The sequence below is a fragment of the Geospiza fortis genome, unplaced genomic scaffold (genome assembly GCF_000277835.1).
Source record: "Geospiza fortis unplaced genomic scaffold, GeoFor_1.0 scaffold265, whole genome shotgun sequence".
Lineage (NCBI taxonomy): Eukaryota > Metazoa > Chordata > Aves > Passeriformes > Thraupidae > Geospiza > Geospiza fortis.
In genome coordinates this window covers 1,729,943-1,749,943 of record NW_005054393.1, presented here as the reverse complement: position 1 = coordinate 1,749,943, position 20,001 = coordinate 1,729,943, and the positions used below count along the sequence as shown (strand labels likewise).

Sequence of the window (20,001 nt, the reverse complement as noted above, 5' to 3'; positions counted from 1 at the left end):
ATGATGTTTTCCAAAGATTTTCTGTAGAAGTACTGCAAAACAAAGACATCACCTGCATTTTCCTGCATAAGTGGAATAACATTTTTTGGCTTGAGAAGGTGTGCAGTGGCCAAGAAAGAGTTATTACTGCTATACGTAATCATCAGTTGTGAAAGATTGTTCATTTTTAAACACAAAAACAGTTTGTAACTAAGAAATTAAAGTATCAATGGCTATAAATTATATTTTTTTCTGAATAGTGTTGGAAAAACCAAAATACTCAAGTTTGGAGACGTCATTATAATTTGTTCATCTTGCAGATTACTCGAATTTTTAACAAGATTAATGTATGCACTGATATTGACCCATGAAAGTTTCAGTTACACTTCCTGCCTCGTTTTGGGGAAAGCTATTCAATTACCTGCACTCCTGTAGTGTGTTTGAATTCTAGTCTGCATAGAGTAATGAATGGCATATTTTTTTGTTGCAGAGTGTTAGGGAAAAGTTAGTCATCTTTGCCTGATAAATGAGGAATTTGAGGGCTATTAAAGCAGGGTTTATTTCAAGTTATGGAAGGACACATTTAAATGATCAGTGTTGCATGTGTTCCACTATATGGAGACAGAAATGTACAAAGAAAAAGCAAACTTTAAGGAAAAGTGAATCAACGAGTCATGAAATCCTCAGGAAAACCTTAGTAATGGAATGTTAATGCTTTTAGACTATAGTAGATTACCTTAAAAGTCAGGCTTTTCTTCTTTATGCAGTTGTTGTAAATCCCTAGCTAAAAAATACTTTGAAGAAAGCTTTAGTTTTTCTGGCACTCATATTCTGTAGTAATTCTGGTTGCTTTGGAATATTCAAGGTATTTTCTGCCAGCTTGCAGTTAGGCAATTAAAATGCTAAAATGGCTACAGAGGAAGCTTTTTATTCAACAAAAGTAATAATGATTTCAAGTTGTCTTTTAACCACAGGTTTTATAGATATCCTCCCTTTAGACTCTGTCATTTTTATAAGGGAATTGATTTGTTATACTTTAAAATCAAATAAAATGAGACAGAATAAACAAAAATAGGCCATGGGTGCTGCTGCAAACTTTTCAAGTTCTTTCAGTGCATTTTTCATCTTTACTTTTATTTGATAGATCTGTGAAATAGAGCTGTAGACTGGCAGACTTTAAATGAAATTTCACACTTTGATGATTTTTTTTTAAACTTTGATATATTGACAGCAAAAGGAGCTGCAAAGCTTTTATATAACTTGAGCAGTAACGCCAAGCAGCAGTCAAACGTCTCTATGCATTTGTGTTTAACTGCAGAAGAAAAACATGTCCATGGGCAGTAGAGGGTTCTTATCAACTCCCTAATCCCAGATCCCAGCAAACCTTGAGGGCATGCCTCAGATCTTGCTGAAATCATTGTAGACTCTCACAGTTTGCAGATTAAATATGCTATGTGTTCCTGGCTCCAACAACAGTTTTATGAGCTCACTAAGCTTCCTGTTTTAAGATCCTTTTCTGAAGTTTTTAGGAGCTGCTAAGGGCGATGCAGTCTATGGCAAGTGGTACTTGTTAATTTAGGGACACTTTAAGTATTTCATTCTGTCTGTAAAAAGAGCCAAAATTGCTATTTTCAAATTAGAAGTCGAGTTGCACCAAAAAAAAGGAACTCCTTTAAAGAGGGATTCTGTTGTTTTAATGTGTTTGTCAGTACACAAGGTGACAAAGTTTATAAGAGGCTTGATTTGGTTTATGGGGCTCTTTAAAATGAGACTTTTTCAGTTGTAATTCTAAGCACAATGCAGCTTTTATTACATAATTTCTGAGCCTCTTTTAACCAATTGTGCTCATAGCAGCTCATTAAACATACCTTTGAAGTTCTTGTTCTCCTTTACGTCTCAAAGAAGGGAAAATATATTCTGCCAAGAATGAATTTCAGTGAATCAGGTGGTTAACCCTGGGATTTGTTGACCCTTCTGAATGTATGGCTTCCCCCTCACATTCAGAGTCTGGTCTTTTCTAGGTGCCAAATAGTTAACTCTTATATTTTATTCACTGTAATCATGTTTATGAATCCGGTGTAATAGTTTTAATTAAAAAGGAAAATACTTATTGTCCAACAACGTGTCATATTACTCCCGAGAGAACTTGAGCCAATTTTGTGCTTAAAGGTTATTCAGTGAATGATATTTTGAAAGCCCATTTGTCAAGGTACGGCACGGTTTCTGTTAGTTTTCAACCCCCAAATTCATTGTCCGCATGGCCCAGTCATTAGTCAGCAGTGTATTAGTGCTGCCTTCAGGCAATGCTGCCCAGCACTTCTTCACACCATTATAGCTCTAAAAGTGTACTCTGCCGACTGCTAGAATTACTGCTCTGATTTCCGCTTGGCTGGGTTTGAGGTAAGTCCCTTCCCTACCTTCCAGCTCACTCTAATCCCTGCTTTCTTTTAAGGCTGCTTTCTTCAGAGATTTAGGGGAAAACTTTCTTAAAGATTGTGCTGGCATCATACTGTGGTTTTGTTGTGGTATACTCTGTACATGTAAATTGTACCTGCCTTACCTTGAAAGTGTATTAAATTGGCTGCTGATCTGAAGAGTTGGTTTCTCTCTCTTTAGGAACAAAATAAGAAACAAGACAATACACTGATGTTAAAAACTCCTGCAAGGTTATTTAGATTACAACAAGGGACAAAGAAGTTGGGATAGAATGTGTTTGTTTCTAAATAGTTGCTGGATGTCAGAACTGATAATATCAGAATCCACTACAAGGAGATCTGATTGAATAATTTTCTTAGCTGAAGTTGCCACTCAAATGTCAAGTTATTTTTTATACTGATCATTAAGATGATTAGGCCTTATTTTTTTTTTTTAATTTTTATTGATGCTCAGAACGTTGCTGTATTTTTTTGGTATCTGATATTTAGTTCAGGATAAAGTACCCAAAAGACCTTTTGGTGATTTAGAGCTGAACTTTCCCCAGTAGTGTTTGCTGCTTTGTATGAGACTCTGTTTTCTTTGCATACAAATCTGTTAATGTCAAGAAAATCAACTGCATGTAAGGAATACATCATCCAGCTGCCCAGAGAATGAAGCCTTCATTAGATAAGATGTATGAATACCTGAAACTGAAGAGTCAGAAACACAGATCAAGTTAGTGTCAGTTCAGTACGCTGTTCTGAACCGTGTACATTAAAATGAAATCCTAGCACTACCGATTCTTTACTGTCAGGATGGAGTTTGGTGGTGTTTTGCTTGACTCTTCAATTTACTATTTCTAGGAAAATAATACAGCTATATGTGATTACACTGTTTTAACAAGAATAGTGGATTGTGAAGTGGATTGTGCATTTGTAATACAGCAGTTCAGAGTGGTGCCGTTGTGTTTTGTCAAGTTACAAAAACATGAAGGAATCATGGTGCAGTTTTCCTGCTGTTATGAGACAGGTGTAAAACCTAAAATAAACTTTAAAAGCTGAAGATAAAGTTTTATAAAGTACATTTCACACTTGAAGGTCTTCCTGGATATATGGAGATTTCCTCACTCATTTATATGTTAAAACATCTGTGTTGGGTTAGAACATGAAATTCTGGATGAAGGCATCCCTTAACCTGAGAGTGTGCTGAGGACATAAACAGGATTCCAGGAATGGGACTGTGATCAAAACATGGCACTTTCAAAAAACATTCTACTTGATTCCTTTGATCTTGGTTTAAAATGCTAATTGTAAAATATGGAATACAGTCTTTTCTTCTTTCATTTGCATATCATAAGTTGGGAACAGAAGGCACATCTTTGCAATAGATGTACATTAAATACATTCTTCCTTGAGCTCAGTTCCTGTATAGATTGACATTGATATATAGATCTAGTTTTGTTTCTAAGGAATCTTTCATCTGTTGAAATTGATGAGATAAAACAAAAAGTGTGAAGAAAGTGGTCATTTCACTGGTATGTTGAGCTCCAGTACTTGAAATTAGAGTATTTCTGCATTTTTCTGTCAAAGTTATAGTGACTACTTACTTGACTGTGGTGCAAAGCACATCCGTTACAGATGTTTGTAATTTTCTTTACCAAGCTAAGAAGGCAAAGAAAAAAACAGCCTGTATTGTCACCATGATTATCCTAGGAACAGCATCAACAGAGAAAGTCATAGAGTTATGTTTTCCATACAACAACTCTTGCTGTTGTCTCCCTCCTTGTTCTCTAAGAATACTCCTGGCCTTTCAGATCTTGAGCATATGAATGAACCAAAATCCAGGTTGCATAAAACAAATGTGTTTCCAAAGGAAGTCACTGCACTGTTACTTAAGTTTGTTTTGGATTTAGTGCTGCTGAATTCCTGAAGAAAGACGGGCAAAAAGAGAGTGTGGGCTTGGTAGGGAAGTTTGAAGTGTCGCCCCTCATTGTAACCTATTGCTACAAGCAGTACAGTCCACAGGAGATTTTTTTTCCTTCCCCTTGTGCTAATTCTTTCACAGCTAATCTTACTTTGACATAATTATTAGAGTTTTTCCTGCAGCAGAATTTGAAGCACAAGAACAAGTAGGATTGCAAAACAAGCAATAACACAGTGTATTCTGAATTTCTGAGGTATATTAGGTAGTTTAATTGGAAAGAGTTCTGATTCTCCAGGGTAAGTGCATTACTAGTTTTAGGCACACTCCACTTCCCAAATATATTGAAATATTTTGAGACTTGAAAGATATGTAGCACTTTCTATTTTTTAAGAAATAAACTTTATTCTTTCCATTGTATTTAGAGAGTTTGTAAGAGAATCAAAAAAGGAATAAAGGAAACCCAAGACCATGTGATTAAAATAACAAATGCTTAAATGCAGAGTTAATGACCTGATTTGTTTTGTTTTTGTTGTGGGGTTTGTTAATTTGTTTCTCTTAAAGTTTAGTTCCTTATTGTAAAGACTCTCAGACAGTGAATTGATTATAACATTTTACCTCAGAGGATATATCGTATCTGAATTGTAAAACCTCTAAGTCTGGGCTCTGTCTCCCTCAGCTTTGGGTTGCATGTTCCCGAACAGCAGCTTCTGTGAGAGATAGACTAGTTGGAGATGGACAGTTTGACCTGAATTCTTCAGTTGTTATCCAAGTTAAGTTCTGTTTGCTGAGTGTGAAAATGAATCATCTCTTTCCTGGCAGAAATCTGCTTTTTTTAGATACAGTTTAATCTGTTGAAGTAATAGTTTTAATTGGGGTTATACTTATCAGCTTTTTAAATCCGAAAAACAAAAGTCGATGTAATCTACTTGTAAGGCTGTGTGGTTGATGTGTGTTTAAAACAACTGAGGTGGTGCCTCAGTAGAAAGTGCCATTTATTGATACTATTGTACGTGTATGTTTAAAATAATTTCAGAACTTTTAGGTAGCTGAGTTTATCTGTAGCTGAAATACATAAGCAAATATATAATACCCCTGGAGTCGAGAGACTCTTACAATCAATCAGAAGTTCAGTGTACACCATAGAATATTTTCTCACTTAGGATCTTAATCACAAGAATGCTAATAGCACTGGTTTGCCTAGCTGATTGCCTTTGTGTTTGTGATTCTCCGCTATTGTTGCCACAAGCTATTTAACCTATCAGGAGCAGATCAGATCGTCATTAACCAGGCTTTAGGTCTAGTTGTTTTTCATTCTTTATGGGGGGAAAGAAATCAAAGGGAAGGAACAAGGAAAAGACAGCAGATAGTAATGAATTTGGAAAGATTGTATTAATAAATGTAGTATCTCTTAACTTGGGGTATTTTTCATTCTGTCAAACAATTTTTTTTTTCTTTCTTTCTTTCTTTCTTTCTTTCTTTCTTTCTTTCTTTCTTTCTTTCTTTCTTTCTTTCTTTCTTTCTTTCTTTCGCTAGATCATGCACGTAACTGAAATGGAGATAGGTATTGTGAAATAGAAGATACCTTGCCCTCCCCCCCCACAACTGATTGTTTGTTGTGGTTTTATAATGTGGATATAAGACTCTTTGTGGTGTTTATATTAGTCTTACTGTGAGTAGTTGTCTCAACAGGGAGGAACCTAAATAAAGTTTACCCTGGAGTAGTTAATGAAGGTTGCAGAATTCTGGTTTAGCTTACAAGGAATTAGGAAAGGATAAAACTATTCTAAAAATATACAGGTTAGTTAGTTTCTATAGCTATTACGAAAGTGGTGAGAGATAGCAAGAGGTTAATGTTACATTTGGGAGATATTTCTTAAAATGTCTGAGCACTTGAACATTTTTCATCAGGTTCTGTCAGTGGTAACTTTGTCAGTGCAGCTTTGCCAGCAGGTTTGATAGAAAGCAATACTGAAATCTAGGTGGGTTTTGGAAGTTAAATGTACCTGAATCAAGCCTGTATAAATCAGTGCGAAATAGCTCCCATATAACAGCTAAAGATTGTCTCATATAAATTTTGCATTTGAATGTAGCTGAACAAGATGCATTTTTTTATCCTTAAATAATCCCAAGGAACGGTGCAACCCTTGTTGATAAAATTGATAAAGGGTCCTTTATGGTTGAGAGAGACTGTAATTTCCTGATTGTTCTTCATGCCTCCCCTTGTGTTTTTCACTTTCATACAGTTGTGCTGTTCAAGATGTATTGTATCCCCAAAGACTGCTTCCAGTAGTGTGGATCAAAGTAGTACCTATGAACACCCTAACTACCCAGAGTCATTTCTGAAAAATTAAACATGCTATGTTTGCTTGCACGCTGATTGGGGCACTCTGGTTGCTGATAGCAATCAGTATGAACTTCCCTACTGCTGATGTAATGATGATGAATGCTGTGACACTGCTATTTCAGACAGCTCTTCTCAGCGGATGCAAACCACTTGTTAATGAATTGAATACAACTATAGCAGCATCAAGTAAAACAGGGAAAGGTTTTACTTGTTTCTTTTTTATTTTTTTAATTCAACATGTTAAAAGATACTCCTCAAAAAATTGAAATAAAGCAAAGAAAGGCAGAAGGTTTAAGTTCGCAAGAAACATAAACCAGTCTTAACATGCAAATTGAGAATTTTAAATGCTTACACTTCAGCACTTTGACCAAAGCAAGCAATCTTGTTGAAGTCAGTGAGCCTATTACTAGCAATAAATATCTGCATGGTCTGGTCTTTAAAATTAATGTATGCAGTATAAATAAAATGATTTGAAAAGTAGTTCAGAGAAGAGAAGTGATACAGAATGAAGATTTCTTGGAAAATTGAAATGTCTGTTCAGAAAGGATCAAGTTTCTTGTTCTTCCGAGCACAGGGCTGCTCCACTGGTTTTGGTTAGTTTGGACTGTGAGTAAATGAACAAAGAGATATGAGTTTTTTCCTCCTCATTATATTAATATGATCATTTTTACTACTATAAGGCACAGTTTTATAACCAACATACATAAGGATCAGAAATTACATAATATTAAGTTACTTGAAAGATTTTTTTTGTTCTAAATAAGTTTCCAACATATTGTGATTTATTTACACTCCTTTTAAAAGAGACAGTTTTCCTCATTTAACTAGTTCATTCCAGTAGCGTGTTCCTAAAATTCTTCCAATATAATACACAATTGGGGAAGGTTTGCATTTATATTTTAAAAAGAGGAGACACACCTGCAGGCAGGTTACTGTTTTGAGAGGGATAAGGTTTAAAATGGGGATCTGGAATTAATTGCGGAGTGGGTTCAGGCTTCAGGGAAATTACAAAAGGTTCAAGCATGGCTGAATGGGAAAAAGCCACGAATGTTTGCTTTTGGGAAGGAATGTTTATCCCTCTATTTACCTATGGAAGTTCAGGCTTTTGCCCATATACTGTTATAGCATTTTCTTGCCTTTCATATGCACATGGAAATGCGGGATAGCCAGTGAAACTCGCTTTCAGCTTTTTGAAAGTGGGACTCCTTGCTGCGAATAGATACAGATTGTCTCAGGCCTGGAGGCAGGAACAGGAAAGTCACTGACCCACACGCTGGAGAGAGACACACATACGCCCTAATATAAACCACTTTGTGTTTTAATGTGGAGATGATGTCAGGCTGTCTGATTTTTAGAATGCTTTTTGAAAGGGGTTAACAAACTGTGGAAAGAAATCTTTACATAACCTTAGACTTTTTTTTTCGTGAACTGCAGCTCCCATATTTTGGAACAGTTTCTCAGAAAAAATAAAAATTAGCCAAATTTAAGGAGAATGATTCTAGAAGATGTGTGTCTGGCTTGTATTTTCATCTTAGTCTTAAGGAAGTCTTCAGGAAAAAAAAAAAAGATTTTTGGGGCACCACATTGATCTCCTGATGTCTGCTTCCCTGAGGGGTATACTTGGCAAAACATAACAAGCCACATCCCTCTAATTATTAGTCCTGCCATCTCTTCTGGCCTTCCGTGCCTTCCCAACCATGCGCACCACCATTGATGGTGGATAGGCAGGAATTCTTGCAGGTGTCTGTGCCATGTGTGTGTGTGTGTGTGTGCGCGCGCATGTGTGTGTGTGTGCAGGTTGGGAGCAGAGGAAGGAAGGCACAGGGGGAAAGGCCTGCAGCCCTGGGGCCACTGGCTCGTGGTGCAGGGTGAGTAAGAAAGTTTACTCTTGTGCTGTTCCCTCTTTCATTCTGACATGAATAAAAGCAGCCTTCTGAATGTAAACTGAGTAGACATGAACCAGAATAGATGAACCAAGAGCAGATGTTTATATTAGTTCTTGGCCAGTTCTGCAATTTTCTGTCCAAAAATTTAAGTGCTGCTTTAGGCCTCTGTTCTGTACTGCAGTCCACACCAGGTAGCATAAAACAGAGAAGTGATAGAGACTGATGAAGAATGTGGAATTCTGTCTGCTATTCTTTTTTCCAGTAAAGATGACCCCAAAGCGCCAGAAACATCTCATTGGCAGGCTGTTGGGGAAAGAAATAAGGTAGCCAAGAGAATGGATGATGTCAGTCTGACCAGCCACATTTTGCTATTGAATTGCAGATTCCCCAAAGATGCTTTTTATGAGATTAAGGACATGGTAACTCCTTAAAGTACCTGCATTACCTTCTTTTCTGAGAAGTGGTAGGATCAGTTTGTAATGGAGGTACTGCCATGATGGAGAGGGGAAGGAGGTGGAGATAAGTGAAAGCTCCTTGCACATACCTGCATAGATATCTGTGTGGCACGAGGCAGTGGAACCACTTTAGATACCTGTCATAATTTTTGTGATCTCTTCCCAAATGTTTCGTGCCACTCTACAGGCCTTGTGGAGGCAGAGTATGTGGCTTCTTCCTTTCTAGTTGAATAGGGAGTGTAATTGCTTCCTTTCATGATTTTAAGTCAAAATCAACATGCTTGTGAACCAACGACCAAACAAAAAGGGGGATGAGTTCTGCAGCTTTATCTTGCAAGTTTTCAAAGTCATACTCTTTGGTGTAAATGAAGATGCTGCCTCAATAGCAGTCTTGGCCCTTAGAAGGCAATGGAAGAAAAATAACCACAACTGAAGATGTATAGCATTTTAGTTCCTTCAGAGATGCATAGAAAATAATTAATTTGAGAGAATGTTAAATAACTCAAAGGTGGTTAGCCAGAAGATAGGAGGGTACATTGAGGGACTCACTCATGCAGTAGTTGGAAGCTGTGTAGAGGCAGGTTTTGGTGTTCATGTGGCCAGGGCTGTATAGAGAAAACAAACATCTTTCTCTCAGTGTGGAGTGAGCAACTAGGCAGCAGTGTCACCCTTCTCCCTCTCTACTAATGCAAGAGACTGAAAAGCTAGATATTTGAGCTAAATTACTAAACTGGGGATGCCCTTGCATGAGGTGTGCAAAGGGAAGGAGGAAGAAGTCATATGAAAATTTGGAAAGCTGCTGTTTACAAAGCTCACGTGAGATCTTTCTTCAAGGTGCCTTGTGCATTGCTGGGTAGAAGTCAGGGCTGTTAAAAGTTGAGTATTGTTAGATATCTCCTACTCTCTGCTTGAAGACACCTGACATTCCCCTTAGTGTTTTGGTAGGAAGTTGTTTCACAGATCACAATAATATTTATAGCACTTTCACAGATAGATCTTGAGAGTAGTCTTACAAGTCGTCTTCTGTGGCAGGCAGAGTTTTGTTATTCCTGTTTTTAGCAAGCAGGAAACTGAAGGGAAGAAAAATGCCTTGTGAAAGTTTAGACAGTAGGTCAGTGACAGAGAGTCTCTAGTATCTAGCACAGTTTCTTGGCTGTGCTGCCTGGCTAAATAATGATTCATTTAGTGATTGGGCTCTACTTTGATCCCTACTGTATAACAATGAGGCTTTGGAGTGTTTTATTGTACTATTAAAAAGAACTCCTACTAGGAAGGTGGGAAGGGGAAGGTTTATTAGACAGCTGTGTTTGTGATGAATTGCCTTTTTTTTGGTTTGGTGTTGTTTCTTCTTTTTTTTTTTTTTTTGACTGTCAGAATTTGGGAAACAGGTTGCTAATATAATTACACTTCATTATACTTTGTGGCTTTTTGAAGCCTTTTGAAAATTTTATTTAAATGGTGTCCTAGAAGAGTGTGACTTCCTTCCATTTTAGACCCATTTGACTACCAAGCAGTGTTGCCCAGAGCAGAAAACTAATTATTATTTTTGTTGTTGCATAGATTAATATTCAAACTACAAAAGTACCAAGTTATTTGGTTCTGAGCATGATGTGCGCTGAATATTGATGATTTGCATAAAGCTAACTTGGACAGACAGGTGTGCATCAAGTTAAGCTGCAGACTGGTTCCTAATGTTTGCATCCTTCACAGCCTAAGATCCCTGCAGTCTTGGGGCCTGGTGTGCCTGCAGTGCTGCACAAGCAGCGATATCCTTTTGCAAGTTTTTGGGCTTCTCGTATTTCCATCAGGAATGTAAAATATCTGAGAAGAGGGAGAAATTATTTGTGGGATATTAAATTAATGTATCACTGGAGATGACACTGAGAACATCCAGGAAAGGCAAAATAACCAGATACACACCTCTACAGAGCTTTCTATTTCCAGCGTTTTCATGCAAAAGAAAGTGATCTAATTATCTGCCACCAGCAATAATGTTTGTCTTTCCCTGTGGTTTTCGGGGTGTTTCGCCAATACAATTTTGTTTGAGTTAGATTTCTGAACAAACAAAGTGAGAGATGTTTACATGAGTAACAAGGTGTAGAGATAGACAGGATAATTCCTGAGGCAGTGTGTTCCAACACCCTGAATGTTGAAATTTAAATATTTGGCTTCTAGAGTCAACATGAAGGTCTGTCTTGATTTTCTGGATTTTTTTTTTCCTTTTTTGCCTTGTTCCAAAGTGCTCTGGGTAGAAGAGAAAAATACTGTCCTTTTTTTCCCTTTGGATCCATTAAAGCCTCACAAAATTGAAAAAAGTGGACCTGCCTATGCTGTTTGAACAGCATAGTGGTTTGGGATGCTGATTCTCTTTAAAGGCAAACATGCCTAAGTTTTGGTGTTAGTATTTCTTTAAATTCCTTAGGAATTCATGCATGCAAACATGATTTGATGAGCTTACAGAACTGTGAACTGCTAATTCAGTTGTGCTCCAGGCTCTTCTTCAGGTGACAGGGGTGAGAAGACTTTGGCTAAGCTTTCAAACAGTCTTTAGAGTTTATGACTCTTGTTTCATTCAGGTATTAGTGCAAGGAGAGCTGAAGTAATGAGAAGTCATCATGGAGGCGCAGTCCCATAGCTCTGCCACAACTGAGAAGAAAAAAGTGGAGAATTCCATCGTGAAATGCTCCAGTCGAACAGATGTCAGTGAGAAAGCTGTTGCCTCCAGCACAACTTCCAATGGTGAGTAACAGCAGGGATTTACTAGCAGCCAAAGCTACAGTAATTTTATGTTCTCTGCATTCCTTGTGAATTGAGCATTTGCACCTGGATCAGTGTTTGTTCTACAGAAAGGCTAAAGAAAACGAACGGAGGAGGGGTGGTGGTGTGGAAAGTGGTAGGATACAATAAGGCCTGTTTTGGCATCAGGCATAGTCTCTTTCTTCCAGATGTTCTAATTTGAGATGTAAATGTGCTAAGTTATTTATTATAGGAAGTTCCTGGTTTTGGCGTTTTGGAAATTGTCTTGATTAGCCTGGCAGGGCCTGCAAGTGCTTTGCATGTGGCCATTGAAATCTCTTACACTAGTTAGGTAATTAGTTATTACTATAGAGACAGAAGTAGGTCTGTCAAAATTATTGGCAAAGGGTTTTGTTTTTTTCTTTTCTTTTACAAATAAACTTCCTTCTCAGAAAGGGCTGTCCCACCCTGTCCCACCCAACCAAAGTCCCTTAATGCCCAGAACAAGACATCAAGCTAAGTGTGTATCCTCTGGTGGATTAATTTCAAAGTTGTGAATGTACAGCTTGTGGATTTGCAAAACTGGAGTAGTTTGCTTAATTCTCCCCAGAGAGTATATCTCAGTTGACAATTTTACATATTCCCTGCCTCTCAGAAGAGTGTGAGCTAACCCAGCCATAGACCTTTTCATTGTTTGGTGTAAGAGGGCTGAGCATATTGTTTCCTACTAATGCAAAACTCCTGTTGCCTTAGAAAAGAAAATTGCATGAAATGGTGTGGGCAGACCTGTGGATTTGGATAGTTGTAGTGTAACTGCTATTTTTTTACAAATTGGTCTAGTTATGGTGAGAAGTAGAAAATGCCTTTCTGTATATTTTGTGGTCCTGGTGTATTTCTGGCAAAACATTTCCAGTTCCCACTTTCTGTTTCCATCATGCTCACTTATCTGGGCTTGTGGTCCTCCAGGTCAGGTTCTCACTTTTATATCTTGAATAGAGGGTTTTTGCTTTCTCAAAGAAACAGGTTATGTCCCACTAGACTACAGGAGAAAATACATGAATCCTACAGCCATACTAGAGAGGAATGTCCATGGGTTATTAAAAATTAGATGGCACATGTCCCAGTATCCTCCTGTGTGACTGGACTTCAGATTCAAAGCAGACTCAACACCTGCTGACCTACTAGATGGAGTTGATCCCCATGAGAGTATAAAAACCCTTGAGTCACAATGGGAAAGGTTGCATCAGTTTTCTAAGGCATATGAAATTAGATCCTCAGCTGGTGTAAGTCAGCACAGATCCGTTGCTGTCAATAGAATTACAGTGGTTCACGTGAGCTGAAGAGGCCCCCATTGTATTTTTTTTAATCGATAATAGGATTTTCCACATTGCCCCAATTTTCAAGCAGATGCACAGTTAAACACATATGCATATTCTTTGATGTGTCAGGGGTTTGTACTCAAACATTCATCTCTGACTGTTTGGGCTAGCTTGAATGTTATTGGTAAACATGTAGATTTAGAGGGCTAAAATGAAAGCCTTCAAGATGTTTTTGCCTAATTCTGACACTGATCTACCGTGTTGTCAAGTAATTTTCTTTCTTTAATGGTAGTTTTGGTTCTTAACTACATGCTTCACCTATGGGGAGTGTTACTGCAAAGCAGGGTCATCAAACTCCCAAGAGCTGGAAAGACTTCAAGTCTAATGAATGGCTGTGTCACTGAATTATCTCCTACTAATGAATGGAAGGAGATGCCAATGGATGCCAACACATCCTGGGGCCCAAGACTTCCTTTTCTTAAGTCAATCACAGTTAACTTTGTTTATGGTGGGTAAGTGTTGGCATTGTTAGTCTTTGTATTTAAGAAAGTCATTAGGATCTCCAGGGTTTGGGTTTCTAATCTACCTTCATGCATAACAGAGAAACAAGGCTTTCTAGAGATGCAGAGCTGGCCTTCAAAGGGATAAAAAATTCGATTCCTTCTTTAATATGAAAAATTTCCTCTTAGTCTAGAGACTTGCGGAGCATGTACCAAAACAAACACTATTACAAAAACTTTAGGGACTTAAATGTAAGTTTTACTCTTGCAGTGTTTTAAAAGTTTTGCTTCTTGCAGATGTGATTGTCATGATAATGAATTTTGGTTACAGGGACAATTTGCATGAAAGCTGGAGCTTGCATCGCATTTGCATCTTTTATTCTTTAATGCTGGAATGAGTATTACTACAGGAACATCATCAGTTGCTATAAGACACCACTCCTACAAAACATGCAGCTTTTATCGATTCAGTGCCTCTTTTTTTTTTTGCAAAGGGCTGTGGTAATGTTAAATGTTGTGATTTGCATTTGAATGTTCTGTTAAACAAGGTAAGGTACCCTTAAAAATAACAAAAGGACAGAATGATCCCTGCTATTCTTCTCAGAAGACTGATGTCATTGCAGAGCAACATCTGCCTATCATACCAATGTCACCTCATAGTCATGTCTAATTTCAGTGCTTCTATACTTCTGGACAACTCATGAATTAACAAAGTTTGCAGGGTAAAGTTTTATTGATATCTGTCTGAGGAGTGAGGTACAGACAAGTATTTTCTCAGTATCTCTCTGTCTTCTGAAGGTCTCAGAACTTGGATCATAAACAGATGGACAGCTGCTAGTTATAGCTTTTATGCAAAATATACAGTCACGAAGAAACAAAGAAAATGCCATTATTTCAGCAACTCCCAGAAATAAGTGACACACCCAGGAGCAGGATCTATGTTAATATGGCTAGTGAGTGTGGAAAACTTTTAAATCACATGTTGTGCAGACTCTGTGTTGAAGAGTCTGGTGTAAATCTAGATGCAAGGGAAAGAAAGTGGGAAAGGTGAGCTGGAAGGGGAGCTCATTGTTCAGTGTTGACCTGAACAATGCAGTAGAAGTTCTGAGGGCCAGACTAAGGGTGTCCTTTGGATGGTACCAGCTGCTCTGTAGTCTCAAGCACTGAGCAGGCATGGGCCACAGTTTACAAGTTTACCACTTCTGCTGAGTTCCTGTCAATACTTAATGCCATAAAGATTTCTGCTGCACTCACCTGACTACAAGCTCTGTATTGCCAAGATGCTTGCAATGTGTTAGATACGGACCTGCCAGCATTTCCATTATAAACCCCTAAATTTCAGGATTTTTAACTAAGCCATTAAAATTTGCTCCAGGACAATACATGTACTGGAGCAAATTGAAACTTCTTTTAAAATACATGTGATGAAAAATTAAAAAAAAAATTCATAATTTGTAATGACTACTATGTAAAAGGAAATGTAATAAGAAAAATCTTAGGTGCACATTAATTCTGAGTGGAACCACTCTTACATGTTTTAAATTCACTTTTGCAAGCTTTTGGTTTTTTTTCTTCTTTGTGTTTCATTTTGTGTGTCTCAAACAAACTGTGTGCAGCTTACTAGCATTGCTCCTTTTCATCCTTTGTTTGACTGCTATATTTACTGCTAGACTAATATCCATGGGGACAAAAACTGCTAAAGAAAACTGCTAATGGAGATGTTAATTCACAAAAGGCTGTATGAATGAAAAAGTTTGTGCTAGCACATAAAGTAAGCTTAGTTTTGTGTTTGATGGGATTTGATAACCTCAGGCTGATGTGCTTTGGCAAGGTAATAACAACAAATAAATCATGTTTATGTCATGGCTGTGCCACTCATTACACTGGAGTAGAGGCCAGTGCCCTGGACCACCTGGCTAACGGGGCTGTGTTGTTGGGTCTTGTCTTATATGCACATTTGTGCCACTTCTCTGGAAACAAAGCACTCTGTTCCTTACCATGTCAGAGCGTGGATTTAGGTTGTTCTGAAGGTTGCTGCATGCACACTCGGGTTTCTATCAAGTTATGCAAAGAATGGCTTTCTTAAGGGTGGTATCCATTGATAAACTCATTGCCATTAGTTCTGTGCTCCCATTGGAGAGCCTTTGTCTGGTGTTGCAGTTCACAAAACCTGCCTTGCTAGACCCTGGTGGATCATGCAGTACCTCCTGTAATTTCAAGTAATTCCAGGGTTAGAAAGAAATCATCAGGTGAATGCTGGAAATGTTGCAGGAGTCTGCCCAGTGCCTTGTCTTGCTGCATTGTGATGAATGCCCGTGTGAAGGCTTGTTCTCATCTGCTCCTCCTCCGTGCTGCTCTCGGCCCCTGTGCCTCACAGCCTGACGGACGAGCTGTCTGAGACCACAGCATGCCAAGTCCATATGTCAGGCTGAGTGCTGCAGTGCTGGAGCAGAAAACTGCTTGCTGCCATGCCCTGCCTGTGCAGCTGTGCTGCTTGCACTGGTGCAGTGCCCTCCTGATGCCCCCGCACCGGGAGTTGCCAGCCTTCCCAAGCATTGCAGTAAAGTCATGAACTCCAGTCTGATGAACTTAAGCAAATGACTTGCTTTAGCCACGGGACTAGTTCTGTTTGCCCTAAGAATGTGGGTATTTGCATGCTTACAATTAGGCAGTGGCTTCAGTGCAGGCTGGCTGCTTTGACTCTTCGTTCTGTTTTGCAGGTGAATTGGATTTACTCTTAGGGTGCTTCCTTAAAGGCATTGCTTAAAAAACCCATACTAACTTCACATAGCCCTCAGCTCAATGCCGCTTGTTTTTTTCACTTAATATGTACCATAGATATAATTAACTTTTTTTGCCTTAATTTCAGAAAAGTAGAGGGAATTTCTGTAAGGACTGAACTGATAGTTGTACAAGGCAAGACTGCACTTCACAGCATTGCTTGGAGAACATTAGGAAATTGTGATGTTATATTCAATCCTGATTTATTTACTGTTTGGCTTGTGAATTTTGTTGGTCACTTGAATAATTTTCTCTTTTGGACATTTAGGCTCAAAACTGATGTTTTTAATATTTCATTAAAACAATGCAGTTATTGTATAGGAGCTCTTTCAGTGTCTGACAACCAAGCACTTATTTTCAGTTTGATATGTTTTGTCTAGTTTTTGACCCATGAGCTTGTTCCAGTGTAATCTGATACTTCTTATTAACCTATTACTCTGCCTTAAAAAAAAGTTAATTATAAACATATGTAGGTTGGGGACTTGACTACCTTTATCAGAATCAGATAGCTATTGAGAACATACTTTAAAGTGATAGAAAGCAGAAATTATTATCTTAATGATGATGTAACTTAAAACCAAGCTTGATAGATGAATAAATGAGAGGAAGTTCATGTGTCCACTTTGATTCTTTCAGAAGAAGAGCCAGCTTCATCTAGGTCTCTTTTTTTTCCTTCTTCCTAGTACTTTCAGGGTTGTTTGAAGGAAGTATTCAGCAGTCTGCAACCCCATAAGAATCACATTTCCTGTTTAAACTTTCAGTTGGTTGCTTGTCCTGCTGCTTGCTTTCAAGCCTCACCATAAAATAGGTGTTAATCATAATACCCATTCTTGGCCCCCTTGTTGGACTCATGTGCTCAGGGTCCTGTTGAGAGGTCAGGGTTCAAAAGAGGTTGTTAGGTATCAAGAAACATTGCCTGTACTATTTTAGTGACTTGTAAATTGAGCCCTGAATTGATTATATGAGACCTGATTCTACAAAGTCATCAGGAGATGCCATCCTCTTCCCCTGAAATCAAAGGGGATGGAGGGGCCCTCTTCACTTCCATTTTCAGGTCAAGGAGGAAGCAACATCCTGTAGTTTTAGATGCTGGAAATGTTAACTTCTGTGTTCATATTTTTCTGACAAATTTCTTTTTCAGCAAGACAAATACTGCAAGTAATCCCTATCTACAAGTGGTGTAGAGCAGCATGAAAGTTAAGGGTAGACTGGCCACATGTGGTAGCCCAGAAAAATAAGGGCAAAGACCTAAACTTGTAAGATTTTTTATACTATTCTGTTCTAATATTTGCAGCCAGGTTGTAAGAGGATAAACTTAAAAGAAGGTACTTTTCCTAGGGGAGAATAGGCTACCCTGATGCTTGGAAGTATTGGAAATGAAAGTGTTGGAGGTTGTAATTAAATGGGGACTGCATGTCTTGGTGTATTGTAATCTGGTGTGAGTAGCTGATTAAATACACATTCTTTTGGAGTAATGTACCCATGGTCCTTTATGCTTGCTAATAAAATTTCAGTCATCAAGTTATGGCTTATTGTAGACTGTAATAACTCATTCTGCCTGATACTATTTTCTAGTGTTGTTCCTCAGTGAGCCAGCTGTACACGTACCCCACTCTAAACCCAGTGATCTGCAAGTGCAATACAGTATTGCTTCATTAATTCTGCTGAGATTTCCCTCGTTTTTTCCCCCCCTTCTCTCCCCTCCCTGCAGTGGTTAATAGCATAAGGGATATTAAATGTCAATCCTCCTGTATCCCTTTGCAAGTTCCAGAAAGAGATGATTGAGTGGCTTATCCCTGCAATCACTGTAATCAGTAAGTAATGACTTAACATCCTGCTGGATAACATGAGGTGGAATCAGGAGAAAACATTAGTTAGCAGCAGAAGCTTGCCACCTGTTCAAGGTGGAGGTTAAATTTAGGAAATTTTACACTGGGGAGTTTTTTTCCTGAAAAACAACAACAAAAAAAGACTCAACCCTAAAACACCCAAGAAGCCATATGAAAATTGTACCTGGGTTTTGACACAGAAGTAATAATCATAAAAAGGGTTTAAACTGTGTTTCTGCAGTATGGTGGTGGTACCATGCTCTGTATCTTGTGCTGTGCAGGAGTCTAGTGTCAGTCAGAATTCAAAAAATTCAGCCATTACAGCCCACAGTACTGGTGAGGAGGAAGCAAACATGAGGTTTGATTTTTAGAGAAAAAAAGGCTGCTGGCAGCTGAAACGTCAGTGATTCTGTTAGCCTTCCAAAAAAGGCTAACTCGCTGCCATCAAGTGCTAATCTCAGGGGAAGATACCCTAAAAGTAAAGACCTTGCACTTCTGTGCCAGCCTGTGTCATCAAAGTGGGGAGGCTGTGTGGCAACAGCACTGCTGCTCCAAGTGATGGCATCTTCCTCCCAGCTGCTGGAAATGGGTGTCAACACAAATGGGTGCCAGGCTGCTTGGAAGGATTGAAAGAGGCACTTTAAGGCAAAAAACTTCTGGATCCTGGGTCCCAAAAAAGAGAAGTGAAGGAGCTATGCAGAGCAGATGATCTTCTACGGTAAATAAAAAAGAATTTTCAGAAATCCTTCTAATTGTCTTAAAGCTAGGCAACCCTTCTGGCAGGCACTGTATTTGGCTTTATGATCTGAATGGTGTAAATTAAGGCAGTTGAAGTGATTAAATTACTTAACAGGTTTTCAAATGGCATTCATCTTTTCTAGTTGTTTTCTATTTCATATCTGTCTTCAGTTAAAAGGAAATAATCAGGAATCAGTGTTGCATTTGATTATATCCCTGCTCTGTATGTTTCTATTTACTTCCCCCATTTCTTTTTTTTCTTCTTTTGTAGAAGAATCAAAACTTCGGCTTCTGCTTACATAGAAATTATTACTAAATACATATGCCAATAAGTGGAGAAATGAGCTAAGGAAGGGTAGAGTCTGTGATTATGTAAAGAAGGTGCCATATTAAAATTACATTTTCTGTATTCTTTCCAAGCCATATCTCGTTATTTTGGGGTGAGAGTGGAAGGGGAGGGAGATGCATTCTTTTGACATCCCAAGTAAAAGGGACTGAGATGGATTTTTAGTGCTGTGTTATTATCTTATTTCCCATTAAAAGTGTTTGCCTTTGATGTATACTGCAAATGGTCACAATTTAATTTGCAGATTCTATTTTTGCTCATAAGGCTGGGAAGTCAGAAAAAAGATTTGCTTGTAAATGTGATCTGGACCTACTGATGAATGCATATTTCAAGTTTGCAGAGGCACTTTGAAAAAGAAGCATACAGGAAATACTGGGTTTTCTGCAGATCATTTGAAAATTTGCTTATAAGACGTTAAGTGTCAGGTTATCAAAAAGCAGGTCCTCATCTTGTGCCTTCAGTCAACTGGAGTCTTGCTATACAGGAGCACATTCTTTGCACATGCCAGCCACTTAAAATATGCTGTTTTCCATTCATTTAGTGCGACTTTTCATGCATGTTCCACATGCAGCCAAGTGGAAACTCAAGTCCCACAAATGCAATAGCTTGAAAATGCACACAGATGTCCCAAACTAAGGGGATTTTTTTTGTTCTGTTAAATAGAACAGGTTTATACTGATGCAGTTTTTCCTAAGATGGGATGATAAATTGCTGAAACTGAAGTTAGTATTGTAGACCATGCGTTCTCTC

The 20,001-nt window shown here is 38.3% G+C and overlaps 1 protein-coding gene across 2 annotated transcripts in view; it reads left to right on the top strand.

The window, feature by feature from the left end:
* Window positions 1–20,001, top strand: part of GLI3 (GLI family zinc finger 3) — a 206,277-nt gene that overhangs the window by 2,849 nt on the left and 183,427 nt on the right. For both annotated transcript variants that reach the window (XM_031060865.1, XM_005425692.3), the window contains exon 2: window positions 11,579–11,741. In XM_031060865.1, the coding sequence (XP_030916725.1) occupies window positions 11,618–11,741 (124 nt within the window). In that variant the 5' untranslated portion in view covers window positions 11,579–11,617. The remainder of the gene's footprint in view (window positions 1–11,578; window positions 11,742–20,001) is intronic.